The 14,405-nt window shown below is 42.3% G+C and overlaps 1 protein-coding gene across 1 annotated transcript; it reads right to left on the minus strand.

Moving 5' to 3' along the window:
• Positions 1–635: 635 nt before the first annotated feature.
• On the minus strand, positions 636–10,962 carry LOC110507418 (galaxin). Its single transcript, XM_021587403.2, has 12 exons — positions 10,934–10,962; positions 9,508–9,565; positions 8,161–8,303; positions 7,881–8,015; positions 7,023–7,219; positions 6,882–6,913; positions 6,036–6,178; positions 5,358–5,458; positions 4,382–4,611; positions 2,118–2,440; positions 1,702–1,758; positions 636–1,506 (listed from the first exon to the last, which is right to left on the minus strand). Exons 5-12 carry the CDS (start codon positions 7,149–7,151, stop codon positions 1,229–1,231), a joined length of 1,293 nt encoding a protein of 430 aa, XP_021443078.2. The 5' UTR covers positions 7,152–7,219; positions 7,881–8,015; positions 8,161–8,303; positions 9,508–9,565; positions 10,934–10,962; the 3' UTR covers positions 636–1,228.
• Between the last annotated feature and the right edge of the window lie 3,443 nt (positions 10,963–14,405).

Genomic DNA, 14,405 nt, shown 5'->3' on the forward strand with positions numbered 1-14,405 from the left:
ACACTGTAATGTGTTTGCAGTGTATACAATTGTTGGCCCTGTAACTGGACAGCTTTGTTTGATGTTTTTTTTTAATGTGGAATGGAACTGAGCCAACTCTACGTTGTCTTTCATACAGTAGTTCTGTTGTCATGCAGGCGCCAGCATGGCTGTGGCCTCCCACCCAGCCTTGTACAATAGTCACAACTAAAAGAGAGGATCAGCAAGGATCTTATTTGTCCGTGGCAGGACAATGTTTTATGTGCTATATCTCAGTCAATATCTTTGGAGTTTGGAGTATCTTCATTTATTAGAATAGTCCTTTATTAAACTTTTGAACAATTCTTGTGACGGTTGCTATGTTGACAGATGCTCCTCTGTCTTCTCTGACAAGTGTGCCTTGTCAAAAGCATACCGATTTCAGATGAAAAAGCGAATGAATGTTGACTGATAACAGCTGTCCGTCCAACCTGACAGAGCTCGAGAGGACCTGCGGAGAAAAATGGGAGAAACTCCCCAAATGCAGGTGTTCCAAGCTTGTAGCGTCATTACCCAACAAGTCTCGAGGCTGTAATCTCTCTGCTAAAGGTGCTTCGACAAAGTACTTAGTAAAGGGTCCGAGTACTTATGTAAATGTCATATTTAAGGGGAGGGGGGGGGGGGGGGGGGGGGGACAATTGAATGCATTTTAGAATAAGGCTGTAACGTAACACAATGTGGAAAAAGTCACGAGGTCATGGTGAAGTCACACACCTACACACAATTGCTTGGTTAGAAAATAGGCTTATTTCCTGCCGTTTCACAATGTGGTGCAATCACTTCACAGACAGATTCACGCCAATGATGTTAGTGTCACATTGAACAAAGGGTTTCAGTGAGTAAATAGCTTCAGTATGGAATAGACATTATTAAGAAAATATTGCATTAACATTAAAGGACCATTTGCAATAATATAACAGAAAACCACTACCCAGACAAACATGGTTGGGTTTTTTGTAAGCAAATAAAAATATACTTAGATATACTGATATCTTAAATGGGTCATCATCCACATACATTTTTGTTTGAGTTTTAAATGAATTATATACAAATGGACTCTTGAAGAATATAACGTATGCCTCATGAGCTTAGTTCATCTGTCCTACCCCATCAGAACCCAAAATGGACGGGTTTTGTTTTAAAGACATTTTTTGTAAGCAATGTAATTGTGAACAAAACACTGTATTGCCTCAAAACAAGGCTAAAAGTATCATTTTGAGCACCTGGAGAGGATGGAATGAAGAGGGGAGGAATGATCGCTGAGATCAGAGATGAAACTTATGGTGTCTGAGTAATTATTTTTCACCCAGATGTAAGTGTTGCCCAGCACCAGTTCAGGGGAGCTGCAGTGGTCGGGTAATGTGAGGTAGTGAGGGGAAGCCATGGCGCTGACATGGCCACGCGAGGCCTGCATGTACATGGTGTTCACCATCACGATGGACCGCTCATTCATCTTCACAGACACACTCTCCACTGTCCCTACCAGAACTGAGACACACACACACACACACACTTTAGATCAGTGTTGTGAAGCTACTGTAAATCAATTAGTCTAAGTGCTTCCCAAAGGGATTCAAGTACTTCCCACAAAAGTAGATTCAAGGGCTTCCCAATGCTCTTGCTAAAGGTCAAAGTAGTGAATAATGTTTCCTGTCATCTTGTGCTTCAAACTGGAGGCCTTACCTTTGCTCTGACACAGGACTTCAGTCTTCAGATCCCCCAGTGGTAGAAGCCTGGGTCCTGAGGATAATGAACAACAGTCTAATCAAATGGACAGAGAGACTCCAGGCAGGGAGCCCTAAAATGACATCCCCTTTATCTTATGCATGTATGCCCTTTAGGGGACGCTTTTATCCAAAATAAACTTAGTCAAGAGTGCATTTTTACATATGGGTGGTCCTAGGAATCAAACCCACTACCCCAGCATTACAAGCGCCACGCTCTACCAACTGAGCTACAAAGGACCACATGAATAACATATAGAATCTTCATAGCACTCGTCTGCCCTGTAGGTAGGTTTTTCGGAGACCTTCCAGAGATAAATCATGTATGGATGAAAAATGGGTATCAAGTTTGGATTGTATCCGGTTCCCACTGACCTGGAATCACGTTCTTGGTGGTGTTGTGTGGTTCAGGCCTTGGGTGCAGGACCCCGGCGCAGCAGGACCACAGGGATGAGTTGGGGTAGCGGTGCCCACAGCAGGTGAACCCTGGCTGGGTAGGATAGAGCAGGTCTAGCCCTGGGGCAGAGCAGCAGGTCTGGGTGGAGCCGGCCTCCATCAGGACACTCCCACAGCACTGGGCTTCCTCTGAGAGTCTGTCCTGAAACTGCAGGTCGTACAGAGTCCCTGCACAGCACTTCATCTGGTCACAGCTGGGGTCATAAGCCTTGACTCCGCAGCAGGACTTGTTCCCCCTGTGTCTGGGCAGAGAAAAATATTGGGCAGAGTCCATATCATCTCTCAGAATTTGGTTCCTGTTGTGCTGTCATGTTGGGTGAGATCAGAGCCATATGTACTGATGATTATTTATCATTGATTAGATTTGACCCATTCTATTTCGATGAATAGCTCTCAAGGAAATGGGATCTGGAGAGTTCTAGCTATAAAAATGAGTTTCAGCCAATTGATTACTTGAAATCGACAGATTGAGCAATGAAGAGAGATGACCAGTAGCATGTATTCATGGATGCCATGGGAAGCCAGGCTTCCCCCAAAAAATGTACCAAGAAAAAAAATCTCTCTTTTTGTTTTTATAATTTTCCTTCAATTAACAAGAGGCTGAATGTATCTCACCGGAGAAAGCATCTGAAAGAGCGAAACAGAGCCCCTCTGTCTGTCGGCCATCTATCTGATGCTGTCAGGTCATAAAGAGTATGACATCGTTGCCACGTATAGCATTAGATGCAAGGGAAACCGTTGAGCACTTGGCCTCGCTTGATACAAAAAAAAAGTATACAATAATAGCCCATCAACATTGAGCTACACTGAGTGAGCTCAACTGTGAATGTTCCTGGTGCACCAAAACAGAGTGTCAAAGGAAACAAGTTTGGATTTGGCTTCACTCTTATCACATCAAATAAAAATAAATACGTTGTTGACAGAAACTATTTCAATTGTTGCATCTCTTTGTGTTGTTGTCCTCTGGTGGCTAGCTAACTGAAATTGTCCCTTTGCTAAATTAGTCATGGATGAAGATAGGGATTTGGACTTGTGGTTTTACTTAATTCTCCGTACTGGCCAATGATTATAACGATGATTCTGATCTATCCATAAATTCATACATTGTTGTGCCCCTGGCCTGAGAGGATGGAAGTTCAATATGTAGCTAGATGTAGAGAGCTAATGTTAACTAGCTAACGTTGCCCACGAAAGGAAGTTAGGCTAGCAAGCAAGCATTTTAGCCAGGTAAAAATTGACAGTGTCATAGACCATAGATCTTTTAGTTGTCACTGTATTAGACTAGGCAGAGGTGATTTGCTGATGCTGAAATGTTGAAGTCGCAATGGCGCTGAAATAGTGAAGGCAGCTCTTGTTTTCTTTGCAACTTGCGGTAACTCTCTATGGTTCTAAATCATTAGTTGTTTAGTAGTCGGAAACATTCTTGCTTGACCATGTAATAAGCCTTGTGGACATCACCAGACAGAGCTTGCTCTCCAGTTTTGTGATGAAACAAAAGTGTAGTTGAATTTATTTGGATTCAAACAAAAGTAGATTCAAGTGCGTCACTCACAACTGCACTGCACAGACCTCCCGCTTATTGACCAAAGTATTGAGTAACGGTATCAGCGTAAATTCAGACTGCCATGCAAGTTCTTGGGGAAAGCACTACAGGTTGCGACCCACAGTTTGAATGACCGGGTCTGAGCCTTTTCACATTAGAGCATTGTTTGTTAATGATGTGTTCGCCCACGTTTCCACTTGTTCTCTAGAGAATTTAGATCAGCGTGTGAAACCCAATGAGACAAGATCGAAATTGTGGGGGGAAGTGGAATGAGGGGTAAAATACATACAAAATAAATATATATATATATATATTTCCAGTCTGTCAGGTCATGATAAATGTTTACGTATTTCCAATTAACAGACTTCAGTCAATAATAAACACAGTTTAAATGAAAAATGCATTAGTAATGTTCCTAAAATCCCAAAGAACCATCAACCAGCTTCCTCCCATAGCCGCGGGAAGTAGGGATGCTGAGGGTGCTGTAGCACCGCTTGAAAAATCACAATAAAATATATATATATTTTTTTATTTAAAATTAAATAAATGGTGCACTAGGCCTTTATTACTCTTGTATGAGCAAAGAAGAATCCTGGATAGGTTCAACTCCCTACAGTTTCCACACTACAGTGCAGCTCACTTGTGTCCGTTGCAGCAGATTTCATTCCAAGGGTAGTATGTCTCCTCCCCACAGCAGTGTTTGTCTGGATCGTTCAGATGAACTCGTGTGCCACACACCATGTCACGGGATGGCAGATACAAGTGGCCACCTGGGGAGCACTGGTACCCATCCTCCACCTCACAGTGCAAGGTCTGGTTACAGCACAACACCCCTCGGTCCTCTACACCATACGGCGTTGTACCACAGCACTGGGAGAGAGACACACCAGTCAGCAGGGTATCAACAACACACACACACAACATGAATAACAGACATGCAGACACACCGTGGCATGCACATACCCAAAAATGAGAGTCTAACTTTCTTACCAGGGGACCTGTGCACTCATCCTCTACCAACAGTGCTAAGCGTTAGAAAAGAGACCTCTAGTTATCCGTCGTCTGACACACTCTCACACAAAAGAGGAGCTGCTCTACTCTCAACTGGTTGCAGGGTGGGGCTTACAGAACTAAATGTGCTGTCAGAACTGACATGGTACTGCATAGAGCCCAAGTAAAGCAAACACCACAAATAGTTATTGTTACTGGTAAATCACGGGGCAGAGTTTCTCCCTGGCAGACTTTTAGATCAAGCAGCACTCTAGAAAATTGGCCTTGAGTATAGAGACACCCTCTTCCCACGGGGGCCCTGTGTAAACATTCTGAGTGGACTGAAATGGGTCTGTGGACAACGTATAGTGTCAGCCTTGCCTTAAAATGCCACTTTTTTGTTATTTTGACCATTTAAAAATGTACAAATACACAGATACATCCCTGTGCTGTACAGCATTGTCTTTATGCCTTGACAAACAACAACTCAACAAGCGTATGGAGGATTTAGCTGTTTAACTTCAATTTGACTGAGATGAGGAGAACTGATGTTTATGTAGTGGAGGAGGTTCAGTGAACTAAGCTTCAGCTGTAGGCCTGTGAGCTCTGTGGGCTAATGGACTTACCAGGTTTTTTCCAAGCACCCTATTGGACAGCTTCCCGGCACAGCAGATTTTACTGTCTGGATTGTAAACCTGAGAGCCACAGCTAGCACCATTGTAGAGATCTGGTTAGAGAGATGGGAAGGAGGAAGGACAGAGATGGGGATGGTGGTGATGATCAGATCAAGACTGGTAAATAATCTGTCTAACCTGGCAGCATTTACTGTACATACTGTAAAATCAGCATCCATACAATACTGTGCGATGACTGCTGAACAAAACGGGTCATCTGTTACACATATGGACTGCTTTTTCACCTACATATGATGCAATATGCCTTTGTGAAAACCCCCAGAATTTGCAGAGAGATTGGGTGATTCGACTGATGATATAAAACAGCTGTTTAATGCTGTTTCCTCCCATGTGTGGTTTGTGGGGAAGTGGATACCTAGTCAGTTGCACAACTGAATGCATTCAACCAAAATGTGTCCTCCTCATTTAACCCAAACCCTCTGAATCAGAGGTGCCTCCACGTCATTGGCACTCAGAGAACATTATCTTATTTTCGTGGTAGAGCACCTAATCTTCCACAAGAACTCACACACGTGTCTCATTTAAGATTTTATATTTTATTTTTCATTATAGATTTAATAATGTCTCCATCGCGTGTGTTTCTCTGTCTGCGCGTGTATACTGTCTTACATGGGGTGTGGCGTAGTGTTCCCTCACAGCAGGTCTGGTCGTGGGAGTAACTTTGTCCCTGGAGAGATGTAGGGTTCACACAGCAACGTTCTGTTGTTGGGTTGAAACAGGCACCTAGACCACAGGGCTGTTTCCCTGACATACTGGAGGCAGATGGAGAAAAAGACAGAGTGGGGAGGACCTCTGCAGGAAGTGCAGCTCAGAGCAAGGTAATATACAGGAAGTCTATAAACTGGGAAAGTTAAACTATTTGTTTGTCATTGCATCTGCCTCCACAGTTTACCAGGGGAAGACATTAATTTCAAAGGATCCACATGCACAGTGCACACCCACACACACCCACAATTAGATGCCATACAACAACACATGCACATAAAATACATTAACAGACCATAACCATAGAAATGTATACAAATACACACATACAAGTATAGTTAAAAATATGATTTAAAAAATAAAACAATCTATCATGTTTCTAATTATTCCACCACACTTGTTCTACAGGCAAACCTTTACAGTTAAAGTGCCCATTGGAGGTTATCTCAGTGTCAATGTGCTTGTTGGCAGACCAATGCCAAAAGGCAAAACCCACAAGGAAAAATAAAGCAACATCTGACAGCTGCAGATGTTCAGTAAATATTAAAGAACATTTGGAAAAACGGACATGTAAGTGGTTGTTTTTATTTGCATCTTAATGATGTTGCATCATTTAAAATGGATGCCATCCCATTGTGGCTTTTAGCCATTGGACATCAATTATATTATATTCAAACCTGACTGTTAATGAAATGGTTGAATTGAACATTGAATAAAGAAAGTGAAACATGAGGTTCAGTGTATGGTTACCATTTCGGAGAAGTCGGAGCAATTCCCAAGTGCTGGGGGGAAAAAAAAGAAAGAACAAAACACACACAAAGATGACAAACTATCATAACGTGAAGTTTCATTACAACCACACAAAACCAGTAGGTTTCCTTTTTTACTAACATTCGACCCTGATGATGCACAGCAGCTTGCATTGAGAGGCTCTGGAGAGAGTGGTTCAGAATCGAAGCAGCAGCAGTGGCTTCGCTGGTCAAACTGGTGGTCTCCACAGCACTGGTGGTGAACGGACATTTTGGTCAGGACCTTCTTTCCTTTAATGACATTTCCACAGCAGAGCTGGTGGTCTTCATCGTAAAGCTCTGCAGAACAGGTCATAAGGATTGATCAGATGTACTGTTTAAACGACTGAAGGGCTTTCAAGTGCTCAAGTCTAACGGTCTTGACATTGTGACGGGGAGTGAGCATAGAAGCCGTGAGGTGCAGGTGGGAAATTGGGAAACATCTCCCAAACAGTTTTCGGAGCAGACAGGTGTAAGGGGTGCGTAATCGATGGCAGGGAAGTCAGACGCAGGAGAGCTGAACTTGGTAATAGCCGGAGCAGTTTAACAGTAAAACCCACGGCATAAAAATAACAAGATAATTGGGTGCAAAAACCCGTCACGCACCAAACAACACGTGAACAAGCACTTACAATAAACAATCCCACACAAAGACATGAGGGGAACAGAGGGTTATATACACAACAAATGATTGAGGGAATTGAAACCAGGTGTGAGGAAAAACAAGACAAAACACATGGAAAATGAAAAGTGTTTCGATGATGGCTAGAAGACCGGCGACGCCGAGCGCCGCCCGAACAAGGAGAGGACCCGACCTCTATTGGAAAGACAGTTTGAGAGCAAAGTCTAAAATGCACACCACGACAACATCTCTGTTTATGCCTTTGTGAAGAATAAAACAAACACAACTACATAATCGATGATGACATCAATAGATGTGAATAGACCTGATCTCGCTGACCTTTTCCGCAACACTTGGAATGGGGTTGGGTCCTGGTTAGGATCTGAGAGTCACAGCACAGCTGGTTGAGTGGGTCATAGGCCTGACACCCACAGCAATCTGACACCAGCTGGCTCACATTAAGAGTCACCTGACCTGCATTGATTGAATAACAGATAAACACATGTTGAAAGAAAACTTGGGAGGTGCTGAGAAAATAACTTTTCACAGTTACCAGGTTTGAGTGAATACTGTAGATGCCATGGGATACTGCTAGGAGACATGACTCTGTCTATCTCACCTTCACAACAGGAAGCCTGGGTGAGGTTAAAGACCCTGTTTCCACAGCAAGACAGCCGCGCCTCTTTATGCAGTACTCTTTCACAGCAAGTGTAATCTAGAACGTCATAATTCAGCCCACCGCAGACGTGATCTCTGGGAGACCTGAAAGGCAGAGGCTCATCATGTCTAGAGGTCATTTTCTATATCTATGTGCAGCACATATACTAGACATAGGCTGCATTCCTCCCCTCAGCCCTCAAATGTAGTGGACTTCTGATGATGTATCATGACGTCTGACGAGTATACACTTGCAGGGCGAGGGAGGAAGGAATGATTTTTAAATGGACCTTCCTTGCCTAGAAATTCGTCACTCGTCAGCTGTGTTTTCAGCCACAGGTAGCTTATTGGTGTATTATATGTGTCACAGTCAATTATGATTGCATGTTTACCTATATTAACTATATCATTATTAATATACGCCTACTGTATGATGGCTAGCAAATTAATTAGCTAACCAACGTCAGCCTGCCTAGCTGGAACTTCTGAAGAAGGAAAATGTTTTATTTCTACAATTTCCAAAAGCTAAACAAACAAAAACATCAGTTTTATGAGACGTGTTTGTGCATTTCAAACTTATTTACATTCGTTTTTACTTGTATGTTGACTCCATATGGACGTTGAGGTTTTGACTTTTGGCAGACTTTTCATAGTGGATGTACTGTACAATCATTGCGAATTGAATTATGGGGCGTTTCAGGCCCGAAGTGAACATAATTGTATACTCGCAAAGTCCACTAAAATGAGGGCTGAGGGGTTTACGTTGCAAACTTCCCTGGTTTGGCTAATCATTTGGACCGACGACAAATATAGCCGCAGAGATTACGTCAAGGACATAAGGCAAGGGTAAATTGATGAGCGTGTGTCTTTTGTGAGTTTGAAACACAGCCACAGACAGAGTGGAGTCACAATGCTCACAAATACAGAGTCACATCATGATGACACATCTTAATTAAAGAAAGGTATTTAATATATATATATATATATATATATATATGTATATGTATATATATATATATATATATACATATTTCTCATTTATTTAACCAGGTAGGCAAGTTGAGAACAAGTTCTCATTTGCAACTGCGACCTGGCCAAGATAAAGCATAGCAATTCCACACATACAACAACACAGTGTTACACATGGAATAAACAAAACATACAGTCAATAATACAGTAGAACAACAAAGGTAGTAGGATGAATTTGCCCCTAAACACTATCAGGTCAATTTTTCATATCCCGCTTGATTTGAGCCCTAGGGCAGCTTCTACCCAGAGCACAGATAATAAGGGTACTTGCTATACTCACGTGTCGTAGAACTTCCCAGCATGGGCAGAGACTGGAACTCCTAAAGGATTGACTTGCCCTGTGAAACATCCTCACATCAAGACAAAGTGCTGGCTACGTATTCTGTGAAAAGCTCTCTCTCAGGTCATGAGGAATGCTTATTAATCTAAGCGTGATATTTGCAAAACGCTCACTAAGAAAATATTCCTACTGTCAATTGCTTTACAGTTAAAACAAATTAAAGCGATTCATAATTTTTTCTTAAAAAATTGCATTTTATAATTGCCAATCAAGTGACTGAAGTTGATAGGATAAAACGCATAGAGATAATTCTATGATAAAATGCCTGAAAAACTGAGTAAGGTATACCTTACTCAATATATTGTCAGGAAACAATGGTATATCTATGGTTAGCGCTCCCTAAAGTTATCCACAGCTCAATATAAGTTATTTTAATTAAAAAACCTTATTGGGCTTAATATCCCCAAAGCTCTATAAACCACACAGCCAGTTGTCTGCCATAGAAGGCTATACTGTTCAGAGCAGTGGTTTGCAACCAGGGTTACTAGGACCCCTGGGGGTACTTGGTCTATCCACAGGTGGTACTTGAGAAGACTCAGGAGACCATAGGACTACTGGTAAAATGCAAAAGAAGGGGTACTTCAGGGGTACTCCTGGCAGAGCAACATTCAGTTGGTGGTACGGTAACCCGAAAAAAGTTGGGAACAACAGAGTTTCTTAAATTATGGTTTGGGAACCAAAGTGGACCCTGAGCATGTGAGCGGTGGGTCGCGAGCTATTAGTAAACATTTATAATCACACACTATTTCTTCTTAATTTGAGTCGTTCAAGGACAATACTTTTCTCATTTGGGTCTTGAGCTGAAAAAGCATAAGCACCTTTGGCTTAGAGTAATGATGGGGCTCCCGAGTGGCTCAGCGGTCTAAGGCACTGCATTACATTGCTAGAGGTGTCACTACAGACCCTGGTTCGTTCCCAGGCTGTATCACAACCAGCCGTGACCGGGAGTCCCATAGGGCCACAATTGGCCCAGTGTCATCCTGGTTAGGATTTGGCCGGTGTAGGCCGCCATGGTAAATCAGAATTTGTTCTTAACTGGCTTGCCTAGTGAAATATATATATATTTTAAATGATGACAACTGACCGATCATCTAGATTGCAGATATCCCTATACAAGTAGAACTATGTTTGGGTTTCTAAACCAACATGATCCACTGCATTCCCGATTGACATTTGTTTTTCAGAAGGCATTTCAGGGAAATAAGGTACATAATGTATGAACTCTCAATTCCAAACCACAAAGCAATAATTTACAATTAATTCTGCTGTGGCTTAATCTGAGAGGCAGAGTAGTAGCCTACACCTCTCAACAGCTGGCCCGATTTCATTCATAAAAACAGACGCAAGACATTATCTTTCCACTTACCAGGTGCGCTGTAGCAGGGTAGAGCCAGAAGAACTGCACAAATGAAACAAACAAATGTTCAGAGAAGTCCAGAGGATTGTACAGACAAATTCTAGCGAATGTGCAGAGTTTGATAGGGATGCTCACATACCAAACATCAGTAGCGGAGTGGTCATGGTGACTCTTTCAATAAAGCAGTCTCACTCATAGATGAAATACTAAGATGCACAGAGAGAGATAAGTAGTCTATTTCAGCCACACCTACAAGCACCACCCCTGACAACAATATCCAATTGCCAAGCCATCTCAAAATATTCTACAGTATGAACCCAAGTCGTTAATATTTTGTTTGAGTCATTGTTTTGCTGGGACCTCCTTTTCCAGTTGCAGTTGGTGCACTTCTGAAACATCAGCTATTTTTAAGAAAAAAACGAATGGTAACACTTTCTAACAGCCACTACCGGTACTTCCTCGCTGTTTAGGATTTCTTCCTTAACTCAATTTAATAGTGAGAAGGTGGGTAAAACAAACAGGGGAAATAGTATGGTGGTGGAAAATTGTGTTTTATAAAGAAAGTATGCATATATCCCCTTTTTTCCCCCACCTCCTCGTCATTAAATTTAGTAAAGGGAGAAACTGAGGCCTTTGCAGGCTGAATAGAGAATGTTTTATGCACGATCCAGTCTACGGTGAATACGAGTGTATAGCAGGTTGCATACATTCCCCTTGGACGGTCTGATGAAATGACTCAGTAAAGCCATCTGCCGGTCCATTGGGCTGACACTGACAACGGTGTCCAGATCCCTGATCGAAAGTGTTCTCACTTTCAACATCACCTCCTAGCAATGGGAACCTCTCAGTCACAAACAGGCCAGCAAAACAATCTGCAGTAAATAGCCTCAACTCCAAGAACTGTACACACATAGCATCACAAGGAAAGCACTTCAATGACAACACCCACACACAGCACGTATCCTTCATTCATTTGTAAATCTGCAGCTGCTGGAACATAATGTGAGCATGAGAGGGGGGTGACCTGGAGGAAAAAAATGCAACTTTACAATAGAGCATTGCGTGCATATCATCTAATTTGCAAAGTGGCATAGAGTTGTCATAGAGCAGAGGAGCTTACAGAAGGTAAGGAAAAATGTGTGGCCTTTTATAAATGTAATTCATACAATTCCAAGTCATTTAACATGACTAGAGACTTAAGCAGAATATTTTTTTAATACAATTTGCAAAACGTACTATATGTTGCGAATTCGCTAAATGTACAGTACCAGTCAAAAGTTTGGACACACCTACTCATTCAAGGATTTTTCTTTATTTTTTACTATTTTCTACATTGTAGAATAATAGTGAAGACATCAAAACTATGAAATAACACATATGGAATCATGTAGTAACCAAAAAAGTGTTCAGTCAGGAAGTTAAAGCTTTGTCACAAATGGGTCTTCCAAATGGACAATGACCCCAAGCATACTTCCAAAGTTGTGGCAAAATGGCGTAAGGACAACAAAGTCAAAGTATTGGAGTGGCCATCACAAAGCCCTGACCTCATCCTATAGAACATTTGTTGGCAGAACTGAAAAAGTGTGTGCGAGAAGGAGGCCTACCAACCTGACTCAGTTACACCAGCTCTGTCAGGAGGAATGGGCCAAAATTCACCCGACTTATTGTGGGGAGCTTGTGGAACGCTATCTGAAAAGTTTGACCCAAGGTAAACAATTTAAAGGTAATGCTACCAAATACTAATTGAGTGTATGTAAACTTCTGACCCACTGGGAATGTGATTAAAGAAATAAAAGCTGAAATAAATCCTTCTCTCTATTATTCTAACATTTCACATTCTTAAAATAAAGTGGTGATCCTAACTGACCGAAGACAGGACATTTTTACAAAGATTAAAAGTCAGGAATTGTGAAAATCTGAGTTTAATGTATTTGGCTAAGGTGTATGTAAACTTCCGACTTCAACTGTATCTACACATACGCTATGGTCACAAGACGCAGGCTTCCTTATTGTCCCTAGAATTTTTAAACAAACAGCTGGAGGCAGGACTTACTCCTATTGTCACGATCGTTAGAATGAGTGGACCAAGGTGCAGTGTGGTAGGCATACATTTTCCTTTATTAAATGAACACTGAACAAAATACCAAATGAAACGTGACCCTAAATAATCGTGCTAACAGGCAACTATCCATAGTCAAGATCTCACAAAGCACAATGGGGAAATGGCTGCCTAAATATGATCCCCAATCAGAGACAATGATAAACAGCTGTCTCTGATTGGGAACCATACTAGGCCAACATAAATCACTAATCACCTAGATAACCCACCCTAGTCACTATCACGCCCCAACCAACATAGAGAATAAACAGCTCTCTATGGTCAGGGCGTGACACCTATAGAGCTCCATTTTTATGGAATGGTCAGCCTTTCCATGTGAGAGACACAGACTCGGTCTCGACCTGTAAATCTTTACTGAAGACTTATCTCTTCAGTAGGTCCTTTAAGTGAGTGCAGTCTGGCCCAAGTGTGCAAAGGTGAACGGCAAGGCACTGGAGCAACGAACTGCCCTTGCTGTCTCTGCCTGGCCCGGGTCCCCTCTCTCCACTGGAATTCTCTGCCTCCTGGTCCTATTATGGGGGCTGAGTAGCTGGCTTACTAGTGCTTTTCCATGCCGTCCCTAGGAGGGGTTGAGTCACTGGCATGATCTTCCTGTCCGGTTTTGCGGCCCCTCGGGCTTGTGCGGTGTAGGAGATCTTCGTCTTATCTGGTATCCTGTGTGAATTTAAGCATGCTTCCTCAAATTTTCTCTCTTTCTCTCTCCCTCCACTCCCGGAGGTCCTGAGCCCGTGCTGCTGTTCCAGTTTCAACTGTTCTGCCTGTGGTTGTGGAACCCTGACCTGTTCCCTGGACGTGCTACCTTGTCACGGACCTGCTGTTTTCGACTCTCTCACACTCTCTCTACCACACCTGCTGTCTCGACCTCTGAATGCTCGGCTATGAAAAGCCAACTGACATTTCCTCCTGAGGCACAGACCTGTTGCACAATGATTATTATTTGACCCTGCTGGTCATCTACGAACGTTTGAACATCTTGAAGAACAATCTGGCCTTAATGGCCATGTACTCTTATAATCTCCACCCGGCACAGCCAGAAGTGGACCTGGTTCCTCTCTAGGTCAGCCTGGTTCCTCTCTAGGTTTCTTCATAAGTTCCTGCCTTTCTAGGGAGTTTTTCCTAGCCACCGTGCTTCAACATCTGCATTGCTTGCTGTTTGGGATTTTAGGCTGGGTTTCTGTACAGCACTTTGAGACATCTGCTGATGTAAAGAAGGCTTTATAAATACATTTGATTTGATTTCATTTTATTTGTCACATTCCCCGAATACGACAGTGACCTTACAGTGAATTGCTTTCTTACAAGTCCTTAACCAACAACGCAGTTTTAAGAAAATACCTTAAAAAAAAGTACGAGATAAGAATA

The sequence above is a fragment of the Oncorhynchus mykiss genome, chromosome 27 (assembly GCF_013265735.2).
Source record: "Oncorhynchus mykiss isolate Arlee chromosome 27, USDA_OmykA_1.1, whole genome shotgun sequence".
NCBI classification, from domain to species: domain Eukaryota; kingdom Metazoa; phylum Chordata; class Actinopteri; order Salmoniformes; family Salmonidae; genus Oncorhynchus; species Oncorhynchus mykiss.